The sequence below is a fragment of the Microtus oregoni genome, unplaced genomic scaffold, assembly GCF_018167655.1.
Source record: "Microtus oregoni isolate MIOR12 unplaced genomic scaffold, Mior012 000059F_ref0000304, whole genome shotgun sequence".
NCBI classification, from domain to species: Eukaryota; Metazoa; Chordata; class Mammalia; order Rodentia; family Cricetidae; genus Microtus; species Microtus oregoni.
In genome coordinates, this window is record NW_024543835.1 from 11,753,592 (window position 1) to 11,772,854 (window position 19,263).

The 19,263-nt window shown below is 50.1% G+C and overlaps 2 protein-coding genes across 2 annotated transcripts; one reads left to right on the forward strand and one right to left on the reverse strand.

Moving 5' to 3' along the window:
- The first annotated feature begins 5,431 nt into the window (after window positions 1-5,431).
- LOC121439023 (transcription factor SPT20 homolog) lies at window positions 5,432-11,835 on the forward strand. Its single transcript, XM_041639515.1, has 2 exons — window positions 5,432-6,602; window positions 11,714-11,835. The coding sequence occupies exons 1-2, from the start codon at window positions 5,432-5,434 to the stop codon at window positions 11,833-11,835; spliced, it is 1,293 nt and encodes a 430-aa protein (XP_041495449.1).
- Window positions 11,836-18,190: 6,355 nt separating this feature from the next.
- Window positions 18,191-19,165, reverse strand: LOC121439024 (eukaryotic translation initiation factor 3 subunit A-like). The gene has a single exon (XM_041639516.1). The coding sequence runs from the start codon at window positions 19,163-19,165 to the stop codon at window positions 18,191-18,193; it is 975 nt and encodes a 324-aa protein (XP_041495450.1).
- Between the last annotated feature and the right edge of the window lie 98 nt (window positions 19,166-19,263).

A 19,263-nucleotide genomic window follows, 5' to 3' on the forward strand; every position in this document is an offset into this window, starting at 1 on the left:
CCCTACGAAACAACTATCTGTTGCTTAACACCAGTCATTTCAAAGAAACTCAAGCAAAGTTTTTTTTTAATTATTCTTTTCATTTTGACTGATTCTTTGTGAATCTCACATCATGCATTCTGATCCCACACGTCTCCCTATCCTCAAGGATGTGCCCTCTGCCCTGGCAAACGCCCTCCCCTTAATAAACAAAATTTAAAAGAAAAACCAAAACAAAGGAAATGAAAGGAAAAGGAGAAGAATCTCGGCGTGGAAGCTATAGTGTGGCCCTGGGAGCCCCACATTTTACCGTCTGTCCAGTCATCTTTTCTTTAAGTGTTCACTGCCATGAGGCATTGGTCTGCTTGGAGGCCTCTGGCTTCTGCTGCCCTGTAGATACTGGGCCCCACTGGGACTCCTCTTGCATATTCTGTTGTCCTGTGTCATGGAGGTCCTGTATCTTTGGATCAACAGGTCTGGTCCCTTTACATACTCCAGCAATTCAGGTAAATGTTGGGGTGAGGTAATTCATAGCCCTGGTTCTGGGCCTGGGTGATAGTCAATCTGCCAGTTTTCCCTGGGTAAGCTCTCCAGCACTGCCTTGGCCAGCTCACCCAATGCATCCTGCAGCAAGGAATGGGGCCAGTTCTCCTGCTCTCAGATCCTCAGATCTGGTCACCCACAATCACACCACCAAAGCCAGCTCTACTGTTTTGCCCAAGCAAGGTGCAGGGCCCTATCTCCTGATTACTGAAGGGGGCATACGAGGGGAGGCAGAGTCAGCTCTCCTGTGTGCGCGCGAACACACACACACACAGAGTGAGCATGGTCAGCTCTAATGTGCTCAGGCAAAGAACTTTCAATCCAACCAAATATAATGTATCTATGATAATGTATAACAATCACAATTCCTACTGAATTTTTTTTTTGGGGGGGGGTTGAGACAAGGTTTCTCTGTAGCTTTGGAGACTGTCCTGGAACTAGTTCTGTATACCACCAGACTGCTCTTGAACTCACAAAAATCCTTCTGTCTCTGCCTCCAGAGTGCTGGGATTAAAGCCGTGTGCCACTGATTTTTTTTTTAAAAAAAACCGTTATGATAGTGCAGCACTCCTTAGGCAGAGATACACAGACCTCTGTGAGTTTGAGGTCAGACTGATCTACATGTTGAGTTCCAGGCCAGCCAGGGCTGTACAGTGAGACTCTGTCTCAAAAACAAAGCAAAGAAACCAAAAAATATATATATTTATTATAAATCTGCCTACTTCTGGGACTTCACAAACTTATCTTGGATTCTTGTTGTTATAGGCAATTACAGTGAATATTGGTGTCATTGCTGTATGTAAATCTAAACATTAGAGAATCTAAACATCTGTCAAAAAAGAACTGGCAAATTTCAAGGCAACAAAAGGATTGGAAAATGAGATTCTATAAATAGTCAAAGAAATCTAACAACATAAAAAAATAGAGAGCGAGAAAGAAAAAGAAAGAAAGAAAAGAAAAGAAAAAAGAAATAAAGAGAAAAGCTGGGGTTGGAGAGATGGCTCAGCAATCACGAGCTCTGGTTGCTCTTCCAGAGAACCTGGGTTCCATTTCCAGCACCCACCTGGCCACTCACAACCTCTGGAACTCCAGGCCCACAGGGATCTGATGCCTTCTTCTGGCCTCCGAGGGTATTACACATGTGTGGTACAAAAACAAACGCGTGGGCAAAACACCCTACACAAAATAATAATAAAAAGAAAAGAAAAACTAGAAACACATAGGAAAATAAAAGCTAAGTAGTTGTGAATAAGAACGCCACGTTACTCTGTCTCGGAAAAAAAAGAGTGCCACGTTACTGGGCGATGGTGGCGCACGCCTTGAATCCCAGCACTCAGGAGCAGAGGCAGGCGGACCTCTCTGAGGCCAGCCTGGTGTACAAGAGCTAGTTCCAGGACAGTCAGGACTACACAGAGAAGCCCTGTCTCGAAAAACCAAAAAAGAAAAAAAGAAAAAGAAAGAATGCCATGTTATGTGTCTAGCTATATGAAAAGCCTGGGGCAGGAATAGGAAGAAGCCTTGTGATAACTCACTCTTAGCATCCGGGCGAACATGGCCACACCCGCTGAGGACCTTATAGGGTGCCTCACACCTGCTTGTTAGAAGGCCCGTACCCTGTTCCTTTAAAAGGCGGAACTCTGCCTGCCTCTCCCACTTCCTCCTCTTCGCCTTTCTCTCTCTACATCTCTCTTCCTCTCCCTCTCTCTTTCTCTCTCCCTTCCCTTCCCCCAGTCCCTTTATCTCAATAAAACTCTCCACTTAAGTGCTGTCTACCTGGCATGTCTGTCCCTCACCGCCGTGGGTTCTCACCTGCCACGATTTAGAGCCACCAGCTGCCAAGGTCCCTCTCGGCAGAATTGTATCACTCACACCAAGCATACAGTGACTTTCTTAGGTATGCCAAATGGGTATCAGAAGCAGCCTAAACAATGGCGACAATAGATTCCAAATACAGATTTGTTTGTTTGTTTGTTTGTTTCGAGACAGGGTTTCTCTGTGTAACAGTCCTGACTGTCCTGGAGCTCACTTTGCAGACCAGGCTGTTCTCGAACTCACTGAGATCTGCCTGCCTTTGCCTCCCGAGTGCTGGGATTAAAGATGTGGGCAATCACATTATTTTTTACAGACATAGTCTCACTGGAGGGTGGTAGCAGCGCATGCCTGTAGTCTCAGAGGTAGATGCAGGTGGATCTCTGGGTTCGAGGAAAGGGGGGGGGGAAGGGAGGGAGGGAGGCAGGGAGAGAGAGAGAGAGAGAGAGAGAGAGAGAGAGAGAGAGAGAGAGAGAGAGACCCTCAGGTGACTTGTACGGCCAGGCTGGCCTCAAACTGGTTATGTATGCCAGGCTGGCCTCGAACTACCAGAGATCTGTCTACCTCTTCCTCCCACAGATTGGTTCTTTTTTTTTTTTTTTTTTTGGTTTTTCGAGACAGGGTTTCTCTGTGGCTTTGGAGCCTGTCCTGGAACTAGCTCTGTAGACCAGGATGGCCTCGAACTCACAGAGATCCGCCTGCCTCCCGAGTGCTGGGATTAAAGGCGTGCGCCACCACCGCCCGGCTCACAGATTGGTTCTTAAAGGGCCCACCCAGACAAATAAAATGGTGCACGATGACTCTGCAAGTTGTTCGGGTGTGAAATGGTGGATATCGAAACTGTAACAAAAAAATTTGCTATGCGCGCTCAAGCCCCCAAAACCTTCCCGCCTCTCCTGCGGAAACAGGGCGGGCCCTGGAAAGGAAGTTTGAAAAGGGACACGCCTACCCACGAGGCTATATAAGGAGGGCGAGCCCGAGCGCGGCATTCAGCGTGCAGAAGGCGACAGGGGAAGACGACGCGGCAAGCTTGCCGCTCGTCAGCCCCATCAGCCCTTCACGTCCATTTTGCAGCACAGAGCGCACCAGGCCGACCCACCTCAGCGTGCACGGCGACGGAGGAAGACGACGCGGCAAGCTTGCCGCTCGTCAGCCCCGTCAGCCCTGCACGTCCATTTTGCAGCACAGAGCGCACCAGGCCGACCCACCTGCAGTGAGCGACGAAGAGCGCCAAAGGTATGGATGCTTTTAAAAACTTGCAAAATTTGCCGGGCTGAGGTGGCGCCCTTTAACCCCAGCCCTCGGGAGGCAGAGGCAGGCGAATCTCTGTGAGTCCGAGGCCAGCCTGCTCCAGGGCAGCTTTTCCACCACAGAGCGCCCCAGGCCGACACACCGGCAGCGGGCACCAAACGTGTGGATGCTTTTAAAAACTTGCAAAATTTGCCGGGCTGAGGTGGCGCCCTTTAACCCCAGCCCTCGGGAGGCAGAGGCAGGCGAATCTCTGTGAGTCCCGCAGCTTTTCCACCACAGAGCGCCCCAGGCCGACACAACGGCAGCGAGCGCCATATTTCCCGATGGTGGTGGCGCCTGCCCGCCTTTAACCCCAGCCCTCGGGAGGCAGAGGCAGGCGAATCTCTGTGAGTCCGAGGCCAGCCTGCTCCAGGGCAGCTTTTCCACCACAGAGCGCCCCAGGCCGACACACCGGCAGCGAGCGCCAAAAGTACAGACGCTTTTGTAAACACTAGGACAATTTTTCCTGGCGGTGGTGGCTCCCGCCTTTAACCTCAGCACTTGGGAGGCAGAAGTAGGCGAATCTCTGTGAGTTCGAGGCCAGCCTGTTCTTTTTCCAGTACAGAGCGCACCAGGCCGACACACCGACGGTGAGCGCCAAAGGTATGGATGCTTTTAAAAACTTGCAAAATTTTTCCAGGCGGTGGTGGTGCCCTTTATCCCCAGCACTCGGGAGGCAGAAGTAGGCGAATCTGTTAGTTCGAGGACAGCCTGGTCCAGGACAGCTTTTCCACCACAGCGCACCAGGACAACACACCGACAGTGAGCACCAAAGGTATGGATGCTTTTTAAAAACTTGAAGAATTTTTTCGGGTGGTGGGGGCGCCCTTTAACCCCAGCACTCGGGAGGCAGAAGTAGGAGATTCTCTGTTAGTTCGAGGCCAGCCTAGTCCAGGATACCTTTACCAGCACAGAGCGCACTAGGCTGACACACTGGCAGTGAGCGCCAAAGGTATGGATGCTTTTAAAAACTTGCAAAATTTTTCCAGGCAGTGGTGGTGCCCTTTATCCCCAGCACTCGGGAGGCAGAAGTAGGCGAATCTGTTAGTTCGAGGACAGCCTGGTCCAGGACAGCTTTTCCACCACAGCGCACCAGGACGACACACTGACAGTGGGTGCCAAAGGTACGAATGCTTTTTTAAAAACTTGGGGAAGGGCTGGAGAGATGGCTCAGTGGTTAAGAGCACTGTCTGCTCTTCCAGAGGTCCTGAGTTCAATTCCCAGCAACCACATGGTGGCTCCAAACCATCTGTAAAGAGATCTGGCACCCTCCTCTGGCGTGTGGGTATAAATGGAGGCAGAAAGTTGTGTACATAATAAAAACTTGGGGAATTTTTCCGGGTGGAGGTGGCGCCCTTTAACCCCAGCACTCAGAAGGCAGAAGTAGGCGATTCTCTGTTGAGTTCAAGGCCAGCCTGGTCTACCTGGTCTACAAGAGCTAGTTCCAGGATAGTTAGAGTTGTTACACAAAGAAACCCTGTCCTGAAAAAAAAAACTTGCAAATTTAAATGTAGCTCTTGGTTCCTTTGGCTTGTCTTCGCAGTTAAGTCAGGGTCTCTTGGTGCAGCCCAGACTGGTTTGCCCATGCCTAATCCCCCAGAATCTAATCCCCCAGAATACAGTACAGGAATTGGCAGCATCTGCATCACACCAACGGGAGGCAGGTTTCTTGGGGTCCGTATTAAATTCAAAGTGTACACTCCTACACAGAGTTGTAAAGTTTTGCCTCACCGTTGATAGAACTGCCATGATTTCTACCTGTTCACCAATACTTTTTGTTTTTCTTTAAGGGCCCCGATTTTCTATTAGGATGGAACAAACTTTACAGGACACTTTGGAGGGGGGCGATGAGACTGTTCAGCAGCAACCCCCTCCACTGAAACCCACGTCTTGTGGGGAAAAATCTCTTCAGGAAAAACTGTATGACATTTATGTGGAGGAGTGTGAAAAGGAGCCAGAAGCAGAGGGCCTTCGAAGCAATGTCAACTTGCTAGAGAAGCTTATGAAGAGAGAGCCATTGCCATGTTTAGTGGTCAGCCTGTACCCAGAAAACCAGGACTATTCTCTCATGCTCAAGGATAAAGATGGAGTCCTTATAGAGCCCTATCCAGGGCCGTATGTAGGACAGAAACTGCTTGAATATTTGGATGCTGAAGAGTTACCTTCCTTTCTGATTGATATTCTGGAAAAGTCTCCTGTGAATGTTTTTCACAGTGGCTGTGTCATAGCAGAAATCCGAGACTACAGGCAGTGTGGTGACATCTACCCTCCCGAGGAGCCTGCTGCAGAGGCTGCTGTGTCCTCTCCTGCTTGCCAAGTCCGGCATATTCTCTTACGTCCAACGATGCAGTCTCTAGTAAGCGATGTCGAGTCCATGACAAGTGACAGCAGTCAGTGGACCCAGGAAGCAAAACAGGAGCTTGAGAGCCAACTGATCTTAGCTACAGCAGAGCCACTGTGTCTGGATCCTTCTGTTGCTGTCACCTGCACGGCCAACAAATTGCTGTTTAATGAGCAGAAGATGAACACTAACCCCATGCGGCAATGCTTCAAGAGGCATGCATGCCCCTCTCTGGATCAAGAGGAGGTACCATCTGGGTGTTCTTGTCCCCCTGACTTAATGACAACCACTCCTTGCAAAAAGCAGGCAAAAATAAGTCCAGATAACCCATCTGACCTGCAGATTGATGGAACAGAAACATGCAACCAGAGTCCCTGTGAACTGACTGTGCCTTCAGAGATGGACTTGGAGAGCTTTGTTAAAGAGTTGCTATCTCTGCCCTTTGATGAGACTGAACCAACCATCTCAGCAATTCCTGAGGTAAAATATGATTGTATGTTTGATTGTGAGGATGACAGTCAGCTATGGGATAGGAATGAAGATATCATGGAGTGCCTTAATACGCTTCTCAATGAGGAAATAGAGCCACTTCCAGAGGGCAGCAGTGCTAACGCCATGTCTCTCCCTCCTGTTGCCCTGGGTGATTATTCAGATGATTTCCTGACAGGGATAAACACTGAGCCAAGGAAGACAGTGCCTATGTGCCAGGAGGCTGTCCAGAGCCAAGCTAGTTGTCCCAGCAAGATGACACAGGGGTCCAGTAGCTCAGTCTGTCCTCCTCAGCCCACCCCAGGGAAGAAGTGGTCTTGTAGCTCAGTCTGTCCTCAGCCCACCCCAGAGAAGAAGCGGCCTAGTAGCTCAGTCTGTCCTCAGCCCACCCCAGGGAAGAAGTGGCCTAGTAGCTCAGTCTGGCCTCCTCAGCCCACCCCAGGGAAGAAGTGGCCTAGTAGCTCAGTCTGGCCTCCTCAGACCACTCCAGAGAAGAAGTGGCCTAGTAGCTCAGTCTGTCCTCAGCCCACCCCAGGGAAGAAGTGGCCTAGTAGCTCAGTCTGTCCTCCTCAGCCCACCCCAGAGAAGAAGTGGCCTAGTAGCTCAGTCTGGCCTCCTCAGCCCACCCCAGAGAAGAAGCAGCCTAGTAGCTCAGTCTGTCCTCAGCCCACCCCAGAGAAGAAGTGGCCTAGTAGCTCAGTCTGGCCTCCTCAGCCCACCCCAGGGAAGAAGTGGCCTAGTAGCTCAGTCTGTCCTCAGCCCACCCCAGGGAAGAAGTGGTCTTGTAGCTCAGTCTGTCCTCAGCCCACCCCAGGGAAGAAGTGGTCTAGTAGCTCAGTCTGTCCTCCTCAGACCACCCCAGAGAAGAAGTGGCCTAGTAGTTCAGTCTGGCCTCCTCAGCCCACCCCAGGGAAGAAGTGGCCTAGTAGCTCAGTCTGTCCTCCTCAGACCACCCCAGAGAAGAAGTGGCCTAGTAGCTCAGTCTGTCCTCCTCAGCCCACCCCAAGGAAGAAGCGGCCTAGTAGCTCAGTCTGTCCTCCTCAGACCACCCCAGAGAAGAAGTGGCCTAGTAGCTCAGTCTGTCCTCCTCAGACCACCCCAGAGAAGAAGTGGCCTAGTAGCTCAGTCTGTCCTCCTCAGACCACCCCAGAGAAGAAGTGGCCTAGTAGCTCAGTCTGTCCTCCTCAGACCACCCCAGGGAAGAAGCGGCCTAGTAGCTCAGTCTGGCCTCCTCAGCCCACCCCAGGGAAGAAGTGGCCTAGTAGCTCAGTCTGGCCTCCTCAGACCACCCCAGGGAAGAAGCGGCCTAGTAGCTCAGTCTGGCCTCTTCAGCCCACCCCAGGGAAGAAGCCCACAGCCAGTCTAGTGTCATTGTCAGCCTTAAAGAAGGAAAGCAAAATTCCTCTACTGGTGTCACTGGCCCCCATCTCGAGACAGGGCCCCTCATCTCTCAGGTCCGTCACACCAGAGGCCAGGCGAGACCCGCCTCCTGCTCCTCAAGCAGTCAGGGTGGTTCAGCGGACCACTGTGGGAATGAGCAGAGTTCCTCCAGCTGGCCAACCCAGTGCTAGGTCATCAGAAAACAACCCCAAGATCCAGCCCCCCACTTGGACCACTCGTGTTCGCGTGATCCGTTTGGTAAGGTCTACTATGGTGGGTAATTCAACCCAGGTCCCAGTCCGCCTCACTAGCGCCCCAGCTGCTGAGGGAACCAGTCATAATAGCCACATTCCAGCCAGAGAACCTAGGCCAGCACAGCGCACCGTGAGGCCACCTGTGCGACTCATTATAAATAATACAGCAAATCCCATAAGTGTAAGGACTCCCCCTGGCTCTCTCATTATGCACACAGACTCTCAGATGTCATCCCAGAGACCACTGCAATTTCCACAGCAGACATATGTATTGATTCCAAAACAGCTGCAACCACCCAGCGCCCCTGTCCCCCAGCAGCCACAGCCAGGGCCAGCAGCTTCCTCCCAAGGGTCTAATCCTCAGCAGGTGTCCTTGCCAGATCAGCAAACTAGTCGCCTTAACAGTGAGGGGCCCAGAGTGGTTCAACAGACCCAGAGGTCTGTGGTGTTTCGGGTGAGCTCCACCCCACAGAGCCACAGGCAGAATGTTCGGGCCCAGGGCTTCCAGGTCTCTGCTATCATGGTCCGGCAGGGGCAGAGGCAGGGGCAGACCCAGAATGTGCATGTGCGAATCATACCACGCATAGTGACTGTGTCCAGAGCAGACATTCGGTCCTATGCACGTGGGAATGCATCTAGCGAACCCAGTGATAGAGGAACGGGAGGGCAACCAAACCCCCCAAGGTCCTGACTCTTACTTCTCTGTAAAATGTACCAGTATTGAGCTAAATCATTCCTAGTTTTTATTTTTTTGTTGGTGTTTGGAATGTGTCAGTATGTGACTGCTTAAAATGCAAAAGTAAAAAGCTCAATGCCCAAAGTTTTGCGTAGAAACAGAGAAGGAATTTTAAAACCTAGGACTGTTTTGCTTATTTTGCTCCTTGTGTTTGATAAAGGAGTGTTTATTGTAGTGTCCCAGTGTGAATTCACATCTGAAATTTGTTATCTTTAGTAATTCCAGATTGTCATTTAGATAAACATTCAAAGTGCAGTCATAAGGGGCTGGACAAATGGCTCCACAATTAAGAGTACTTGCCGCCCTTTCAAGGGCTGGAGTTTGCTTTCCAGCCCCCACTTCAGTCACCTCCAGCTCCAGAAATTCTGACAGACACTTTTCTGGCCTCTGAGGGGACACACATGCATGTGTCCCTCTCACATAAATAGAATTGAAAAATAAAATAGCTCAAGCGATGGCTTAGTGCTTAAGAAAATGTGTGGCCTTGCAGAAGAGCGGGGTTTAGTTCTTTGTGCCGACATGGTGGCTCACAACCAACTGGAAGTCCAGTGCCAGGGGATATGATGCCCTCTTCTTAGCTGCATGGGCACCAGGTACCTACATGGTTCACATGCATATATGCTGGCAAAACTCCCAAGCACATAAACTTCATATGTTTTTTTAATTGCAACAATATACTTTAAGTTCATAACTTAGCAATAATTGAGAGGCTTATTGTAAATGATGATTAAAAACAAACACACATTTTGCTGTTTTAACAAAAAATTTGGAATGAGTTTTGTCTTCAATGGCTTTTTTTCTCACCACCCCTACCCGCCCCCCTCCCCAGCAAAAACAGGGTTTTTCTGTGTAGCCCTGGCTGTCCTGGAACTCACTCTGTAGACCAGGCCAGTCTTAAGTGTACAGAAATCCTCCTGCCTCTGCCTCCCCCCGAGTGCTGAGATTAAAGGTATGCCTACGCCACCACTGTTGAGGCTGTTTTAACAATTTTATAGTCACAGCTCAGTATTAGAAAGCACAATCCCAAAGCTGTGCCACGTGCTTCTAGAACTAATTCATTTGTTTTCGGGACTGAAACGCTGCACCCCTAAACCATAAAATCCCCCATTTCCTGTCCCCACCCCTGGCTGCTTATGCCTCCAGGAGTCTGAGTGCTCCCAGTACCTCACATGTGTGGAACCATGAGGTGCCTATTATATCAGACAGTCTTTTTCACTTGACATGATGTCCCCAAGGCTCGTGCATGTTGTGCCTTGTGACAGATTTGTAAAAATGATTTTCCTGTTAAATATGTAAGGAACTGACTTGTGAACCAGGAGAAATGTCTTTCAGGAGAACTTAGTTTGTCCTTCTTAGTTTAAAAGGCCTGCATGCAGCATCTGAAATGCGATTGCTGCGAGCCCGCTGGCAAAACTAATCCCAAAGGAGACCAGAACAAAGGAAAGTCGTCACACTGAAATGTGTCTGCCCTAGACAGGCACCCTGTGCAAGGGAGTCGGTGGCAGATTTGTTTATGGCCCTCCCAGCCCTCGGAAGGTTTCCCAGCACTCGGGGCTCTGGCCAGCCCCAGCTCTCCTCCAGACCCTGCCACTGGCCTGGAAGAGGCAGTCTGGGATGGCTTGCTGTGGTGCTCCTTGGGAGGCCATTTACCTATTTTAGAACATTCTAGGATACTTGCACCAAGGGAATAAGCACTTGGAAATAACATTTACTGCTCTGCTTCTCCAGTGCCCACAGCCTTCTGAGCTGTAAAGTGGACTGTCGTCCTCCTTCTCCTTCTCCCCCTCCTTCTCTCCCTCCTCCTCCTCCTCCCCCTTCCTCTCCCCTACTCCTCTTCTCCATCCTCCCCCTTCCCCCTCCTCTCCCCCTCTACCACTTCCCCTTTCCCCCCTCCTCCTTCCCCCCTCCTCCCCCTTCCTCTCCCCTACTCCTCCTCCCCCTCCCACTACCCTCTCCTCCCCCTCTTCCCCTTCCCCCCTCCCCCTCTTCCCCTTCCCCCCTTCCTCCCCTTTTCCTTCCTTTTTCCCCTCTCCCCCTCCTCCTCCTCCCCCACCCCCGTTTATCCTTCCCCAGTTGTTCAGCTCATTTCAGTTTTCCTGTTTCAATGACCTGAACTGCTCCATCTCTTTTTGATCTGTTCCCTTCAGAGAGTCGAGGTGTGCTGGGCTGGAGAGATGGCCTGGCCCTTAAAGGCTAGGCTCACATCCAAAACAGGAGAGAGTCAAGGGGTGATCAGTTCTGTAGGGTTACCCACACCAAGGTAACATTTCCGTTACCGTGATCCTTTCGCATTTATGACATTGGCAGCGCTGTGCAGTCAGCCCCTCTGTCTGTATGCCAACCATGCTCGGCACTTCAAAAGAAGTCCCGGGCCTCTTAGGCACAAAGGGGGAAGGCTTCCTCCCCTCCCCCCAGCCACTTTGCTTTGTGGCCCTATAGATTTAATTGTTCTTAGTGTTTATAGTGTATGACTTATACAGTGTTTGGTACAACGTTGTACATCTTGTGTCTGCCTTTTTGCCTGGCATGTGTTTGATGTGTATTCGTCTTGTACTATGCACCGGCACTTGGAGCCTCTTTGGCACATTCCCTGTGTATGGCCTGACCTGTTTATCTGTGTTTGGGCTGTTGCCATCTTTTGGCTGCTGTGGGTAGTGGTGCTGCCATCATTCAGACACAGGTGTTATTTTGCTGTTTGTTTTGTTCCTTTGTAACTCTTAAGGATAGTCTGCCTACATGAAGTCTGCCTTTGTAAGGGCACATGTATGTTTGTTTGCCTTTTGCCCTAAGAAGTGGAAACACGGCCTGTCCATTCTGAAAGAGATTAGCGAAGGGACGGTGATGTCACTGGCATAAACCATGCTGGGCTTCCGCGGTTGCTCTTCAACAAAGATTTGGCCTCCTTCAAGCCCGCTGGTTCCAGTGGCCACCAGAGTGACAGCGAGCAGACGGGAGCATCCTGGACAACGCCAGGAGTGGAGCCTGCACTCGAAAGAAGTGACATGGTCCAGTGAGCAGTTACAAAGGACTGAGCTCAGCCTCTGAGCCCAGCAGATCTAACCTCAGTGTGCTGCCAGTTTTGGTGTCCTTCCTCCCTTTGCTCTGTAACCAGTCCATTCAGGTACAATAAGCAGAATGTTTTGCTTGAGAGATGTGTCCTTTGTTTTCAGACAGGCAAATAAATTCATCTTTGTTTCCAATTTCCATTTAGTGGCATCTGTTTGTTTTCATCCAGTGATCCCCATTGTGGTGACAATTTGTCTCTATCCAGGATCCTATCCCCATATTTCTTACCTCTCAACTAGTAGGCTGACAGACGGCAGCCCCAGAGAGCCTCCTGTCTGCTCCTGCCCCAGGAGGGGTCTCCAGAGTGCTGCAAAGCACAGCTGATTAGCTCCACGGTGCTGGCATCTGAACTCAGGGCCTTGTGGCTGTGCAATAATTTCTCTTAACCAACGTGCAGTTTCTCCACAGCAATATTTTGAATGTGCTTTTTGGTATTCATGTCCTTTGCCAAGACTCTATTTAGTCCAGTTTTCTTATTGACTTGAATTAGACCTTTGCAAAGTATTTTAAAGACCTATTTACTACAATTGTTATTTTTCCCCCTCTGCTATTAAGTCTTGTTAGTTTATTGTGGCCCACTTTTATGATAAAGTTTTCTATATGTATGAGTTTTTCCTTTGTCATTCTAGATCGTATTTTATGCCTCGAGTCCTTTTTTGGCTCCTGAGATTTTTGCTTGAATTTACCAATGTTTCCCTCCAGTTATTTGTGGATTCCTATTTACATTTAAATTTCTGATCCAAATAAAATGCTATCAATGTAAAAAAAAATAGAATATGAAGTTCCAGATGTGATAGCTCACACTTGTAATGCCAGCATTCGAGAGTCTGAGGTAGGACTGGTTGCCTGAGCTACAGATAAACGCGCAGTCTTGACCCTGCTCCACAAAATAGAACCATGAAGGGGCTAACACAAGTTAGCCTGCTATCGTTTCATGGATGCTGAAAGAAGACAAAAGAATATCGGGTCGAGACAGGACTTTATTATTTATAATGTAGCAAGCAGCAGTGAGAGATAGGTTATTGATTCCTTTCTCCCTAAAGTCCCATGACTGCAACAGTAATATGGGCCCAGGTAAATGTTGCACACACAGGGATGTGTGTCACAGCTGACCAATCCAAATGCAGGAAAGAGCAGCGCTTTTACTATTTTTTAGATTTATTTATTTGACATGTTCAAGCATTTGCCTGAATGTATATCTGCACCACGTGTGCCTGCAGGGGTCAGAAGGTAGCATCTGATCCCCTGGAACTAAAGTTACAGATGGCTGTGAGCCACTTTGTGGATGCTTGGAACTGAACCCCAGGCCTTCTCCAAAAGCAGCAAGATCTCTTAACTACTGGACCATTTCTCTCGTCCCAGGAAAGGGGAGTGTTTTAGAAGAGGCTGAAAAATGGTCTAAACCTGCTCTTGAAGGAGCTATTTTAGCCCTGAGCTCCATAAGGTTTTCCACTATACAAACTTCTGGAAAAGTAAGTTTAGGAACCTGGGGATGGCTCTATACTGGTACCTCTTTCAGGGGTCCTCTGTCACCAGGCATGCATATGGTGTACATACATACATGATGCAGGCAAACATGCACGCACAGGCAACTAAAGTAATTTATTTTGGCTGGAGTGGTTGTTCGGTGGTTTGAGAGCCCCACTGCTTTCGCAGATGACCCGAGTTGGTTTCTAGCACCTCCACTGAACAGCTCACATCTGCCTGTAACTCCAACTCCATAGCATCCTTTTTTGGACTCTGTAGTCACTATAGGCACATGCACCTATACAGACATGCACACACAACTCAGGAATATGAAAATGCAATTTAAAAAAGAATGATGGACGGGCTGGGGATATAGCCCAGTGGTAGACTTCCCTAACTTGTGTGAAGCCCTGAGTAAGATCCCTAGTGCTAAAAGAAATGCAGCCAAGCAAAAAAAAAATGATGGAAGGAGGGGCGGGGGAGATAGCTCATTTGGTTAAAACGCTTACCTAGCAAACATGAGGACCTGAATCCGCATTAAAAGACAAACAACAAAAACCAGGCTTGCTGATACACACTTATAATCCCAGCACTGAGGAGGTAAAGTCAGGAACATCCCTGGGGCTCCATGGCCAGCCAGCGTGGCCTATTTAGAAAGCTCTGGGCCAGTGAGGGACCCTGTCAAAGAGTGAGGTAGATGCTTCTAGAATAGTAATTCTCAACCTGTGGGTCGCAACCCCTTGTCAAACCTCTATCTCCAAAAATATTTACATTATGATTCATAACAATAGCAAAATTAACATGACGTAGCAACAAAAATTACTTTTGGGGGTCACCCCAACATGAGTTTTATGATTTAAAAATGCTGGTGGGTCCCGAGTGGGTCCCTTCAGCCTGCAGAGCAGCTAGTCCCAGGCAGAGACAGCTGCCGGGCTCCGGAGCCATTGCAAATTCCCCTGGGGCCATGAGGCGGCAGCCAGGCAGCCGTGGTCCTGGCGGCAGGCAGAAACATGGCGGGCAGGCAGGAGGCAGACACATGGATAGACACATTAGAGTAAGATTTAATATTTATTCACGGGGTTATGGAGGGGAAAGGGAGAAGGGAGAGAGACAGAGAGACAGGAGAGAAGGGAAAGGGGGGGCGGGCGGTAGGGGGGGCAGAGAATCTAAGATGGCGCAGAGGAGAGGCCCGGAGTCGCCTGGAGTGGGCGTGGCTTGCCTCTTAAAGAGACAGAAAGGGGGGGGGCCGCCAGAAGGAGACCGAGAGAATCTAAGATGGCGCCGAGGAGAGGCCCGGAGTCGCCTGGAGTGCGCGTGGCTTGCCTCTTAAAGAGACAGAAAGGGCCCCCCCCCCCCCCCCCCCCCCCCCCCCCCCCCCCCCCCCCCCCCCCCCCGCCAGAAGGAGACCAAGAGAATCTAAGATGGCGCCTAGGAGAGGCCCAGAGTCGCCTGGAGTGGGCGTGGCTTGCCTCTTAAAAAGACAGAAACCATAACAATGAGGAACTGTGTTAAAGGGTCACAGCATCAGGAAGGCTGAGAACCATTGATCTAGAGGAACCACAAGTCGTTCCCTGGCCTTCGCATGCATGTGTGCACATTTGAGAACACACACATACCAACACACACATGTAAAACAATGACAGAAGGAGCGAGGTGGGGTGGCATAGGTCTGGAATCCCAGCATTGGAGACAAGGAGGATCAGGAGTTCAAGGCTTGTCTGGGCTACGTGCAATCTTGCCTGGAAAAAAAAATTAAAAGATAAAAAAGACAATGAAAGAGTACCTGCCTAGGACACATGAAGTGAAAGACCCCAGTGGTGGGCAGTCTTTCAGGCTGAGGAGACCCTCCCAAGGAACAGCGAGTCACTCTTCGGATGCAAATAGCAAGAGGCTTTATTCAGTACACAGGTACCTGGGGCGACTTAGTCTCTCGGGAGACAAGCGTGCCTGCAGACTGGGGGAAGGTCTTTTTATAGGAAAGAGGGCAGCAGAAGCAGATTACAGAAGCAAATGCATCGTTAGTGGTCAGTTGGAATGGGGCAAGGGGCACAGGTGGGTTTTCCTCTCCCAGCACAGATGTATGGGAACAGATATCCTGTTAATTGATGTCCTGTCCGAATCTATGGATATAAATATCCTGTTTTGCAGCCAGGGACCCTGACCTTACTCTGCACTTACAGTCGTTCGTCAAAAGCTTTGTGAAATGACGTTACAGCAGCTAAGCTGGGATCTTTCATAGGGGGAGTTGTCTCTTCTGTGAATTACTGATATTCTAAGTTGGGCACATGTGCTGACTATAGGCCTCCTGTTTCCCTAAGCAAACGGGATGTTCTCCTTAGAGCAGGCCAGCTGCGGGTTCCTTATCGCTTGGGGCCAGATGGCTGACCGGCTGACCGCAGATATCTTGCCTGGCTTCTCCGCCCTTGTTCTCAAGTCGAACTTCCCTGCTCTAATGTTACTTGTGTTGCTCCAAAGTTTAAGCCTGGCATTGCTGCTGCTTAGCTGTTTGTCTATACTGTGGGGGTCTTTCATCCCCCCCTTTTTCTATCAACTGAATAAAACCCTTTATTCATTTAGCTGTGGTTTCCATGTCTTCGGGATCAAACTGTCTAAGCTGATGATACTGTTGTGTCAGGACCAGAGCCTGGATGACAGACAGCCTGTCCTTCATGAATTGGACCAAGCGATTTAGGATACAAGGCCCAAAAAGCAAGATTAAAAGTATAACGATTAGGGGGCCCATGAGGAGCTAGGCTTCCAAAACGCATCCCCGGTTGTTTCACATCCCCAGGCATTACAGAATAAGCTTTCCCATCCTCCACAGCGTCGGTGCTGGTCTCGCTCCCGCCCATCCCGGGGACAGACATAGAAATCTAATTGCCCCAGGAAGCATCTTCCTTCAGGGCTTCTGCAGCCGAATTTTCCCCCAGGAGAAAAGCGGCTGCCTGCCCGGTCCTTTAACTGTGTAGGTAGCAAATCAGGAATATCCCATATCTCTGATCCTGCTGCAAGCTGGCAGAAATCCGGGGTAAGTGGGGGCCACCAGGTGAGGGCTGTCTCCCCGGACTATCATCCCTAGTCCCAACAAGATCCATAAACCAGTCAATGGGGCCCCCAGGTAAGTCTTATCTTTAGAGGGTTTTGAGAGCGCTGGACCCTCCATAGCGGTTCTGCTGTATCTCCTTCCGTACGAGCTGCTTTTACGTGGGAGGAGTGGACCCAGGCCGCGATGCTGTCAACTTTCAGTGCCGTTGGAGTGGTTAGCAGCACGGTGTAGGGTCCTTTCCAGCGGGGTTCCAGATTCTTAGTCTGATGTCTGCGGACCCAAACTGTATCGCCAGTCTGGTAGCTGTGAGGTACTGCTGGTCTGTCTAATTGTTCCTTATAGGCTGCAGCAAGTGGCTTCCAGACCTCTCTCTGCACGATCTGGAGTGCCTGTAAATGAGCTTCCAGAGAGGGGCTATTAGCAAAGTCTGAAATGTTGGAGTCAAAGAAATTAATGAAGGGCGGGGGCGCCCCATATAGTATCTCAAAAGGTGTGAGCCCGTGGGGTCCTGGTGTATTGCGAGCTCTGTAGAGGGCTAGGGGTAGTAGGAGCACCCAGTCTCTAGTGCCAGTTGCAAGCGTTAATTTGGTCAAAGTCTCCTTAATAGTTCTATTCATTCTTTCTACCTGTCCTGAACTCTGGGGTCTGTATGCACAATGTAATTTCCAATCAATCCCCAATAGCTTGGCCACCAACTGACTTACCTGGGAGACGAAGGCAGGTCCATTATCAGTGCCCAGCACTTGGGGCATGCCATACCTGGGGAAGATTTCTTTCAGCAGCTTTTTGGTCACAATTTTTGCTGTCTCATGCTTGGTCGGGAAGGCTTCCACCCATCCCGAAAAGGTGTCCACAAATACCAATAAGTACCGGTATCCATACATGCCTGGTTTTATTTCAGTAAAGTCAATTTCCCATTGTACTCCTGGTCGATGTCCACGGATTCGCACCCCCTGTCCCACTTTGGTTTTTCCTGCATTTACCTGTGCACATGCTCTACATTTGTCCATAACTTTTTGGAGGATGCTGTCTCTCCCTAGTAAATAGCAAAAAGTTTCCTGCCGGTCTAACAAAGTTTTCATCTTTCGGGGGCTTAGATGGGTCAATTTATGTAAGTAATCAAGCATCTTATAAGTGTATGCCATCGGCATCACTGTTTTTCCCTTCCATGTCCATTCGCCCGTTTTCTGGTCCTGCTCCGCTCCCATGTCTGCCAGGAGCTTTAGATCCTCCTCATCATATTTGAGGGGGTCTCTCTTATCTTGGTGCATGGGCAGTATGGCTAGCGGAGCCTGCAGGGCCACCTGTTTGGCGGCTTCATCAGCCAGCCGGTTTCCTCGAGCCTCAGGGCTGTCTCCTTTCTGGTGTCCTGGGCAATGTATAATGCTCAGTTTCCGAGGCAGAAATAAAGCTTTTAACAAGGCTAAGACCTCTGTTTTATTTTTAATTTCCTTTCCTTCTGAAGTCAGTAGCCCTCTTCTTCTGTATATTTCCCCATGAACATGAGCAGTGGCAAAAGCATATCGGCTGTGAGTATAGACATTGAGCTTCTTACCTTCTGCCATCCTCAAAGCTTGTGTCAAGGCGACAAGCTCTGCTCGCTGCGCAGAAGTCCCCGCAGGCAGAGGCTGTGCCCAGATCACCTCGGTCTCCGTGGTTACCGCTGCACCCGCCTTTCGCTCACCTTCCCGCAGAAAGCTGCTGCCGTCAGTGTACCAGGTGACATCCTCATCCCGGAGGGGTTGATCCGTCAGGTCCGGTCTGGTCCAGGGCATTTCCGCAAGGATAGGCTATTGGCCGCCGCCAGGGCCCCAGCCTTTGGGTGAAGACCCCTTTTCTTTCCAGTAGGCACATTGGTCCTTGTCGAGGGGTAGCCCTCTTCTGTCTCCCCCCTGTCTATCCTGTCTTTGCCCTGACACTACGGTGGCCAAAAGTTTACTCATTTCCTTATGTCTCTTGCGGTCCCTCTCTTTTTCCCTTTCCTTTTCCCTCTCCTCAGCTTCTTTTCTTAGGCGGTCCTCCCTCTCCTCCTGAGTCTCCCTCTTATTGAAAATCTTTTCTGCTTCCTTTAGCAGATCCCTGAGTGAGCTTTCCCTGAGGTTCTCTAGACTCTCCAGCTTGCATCTGATATCTGGAGCTGACTGCCAAATAAAAGACATGGAGATATTGGTCTCCTGTCCGGGGTCGTCAGGGTCATAGGGAGTATATCTGCGGTAAGCCTCTTTGAGCCTCTCAAGGAACGCAGAGGGAGTTTCCTCTGACCCCTGTATAACCTGCTTTACCTGAGCCAAATTCGTTGGGCGTCGAGCCGCCCTGTGGAGACCCGCTATGAGCAACTGGCGATAGAGGGCTAGGTGATTCCTACCTTCCACCGTGGTGAAATCCCAAGAGGGGCGTTCAAGGGGAAAGGCAGAATCTATTTCATTAGGCAATTGGGTGGAGCGGCCATCAGGTCCCCGGACTTCCTTCCGGGCTTCCAGGAGGACCCTCTGCTGTTCCTCCGAAGTCAGCAGGGCCTGCAGCAGCTGTTGGCAGTCGTCCCATGTAGGCTGATGGGTAATCAAAATAGATTCAATCAGAGCAGTCAACCTAGAGGGGTCCTCAGAAAAAGGAGGGTTATTATGTTTCCAGTTGTAGAGGTCTGAGGAGGAGAATGGCCAGTACTGCAGTTGGCCGTTCATTCCCATGCGAAGAGGGAATGCCTGTGAGGAGGTTGTATCCGCTGCATGCAGCTGGTCCCTTCGTCCCCTCAGGCATGCGGCCATCGGAGAAGGACCAGCAGAGGCTGGCGCTGCTTGTTCTTCTTTTCTTTCAGTTGAGTCAGCCTCATTCGGAGGCCATGGAGCTGGCTCCTGATATGGGG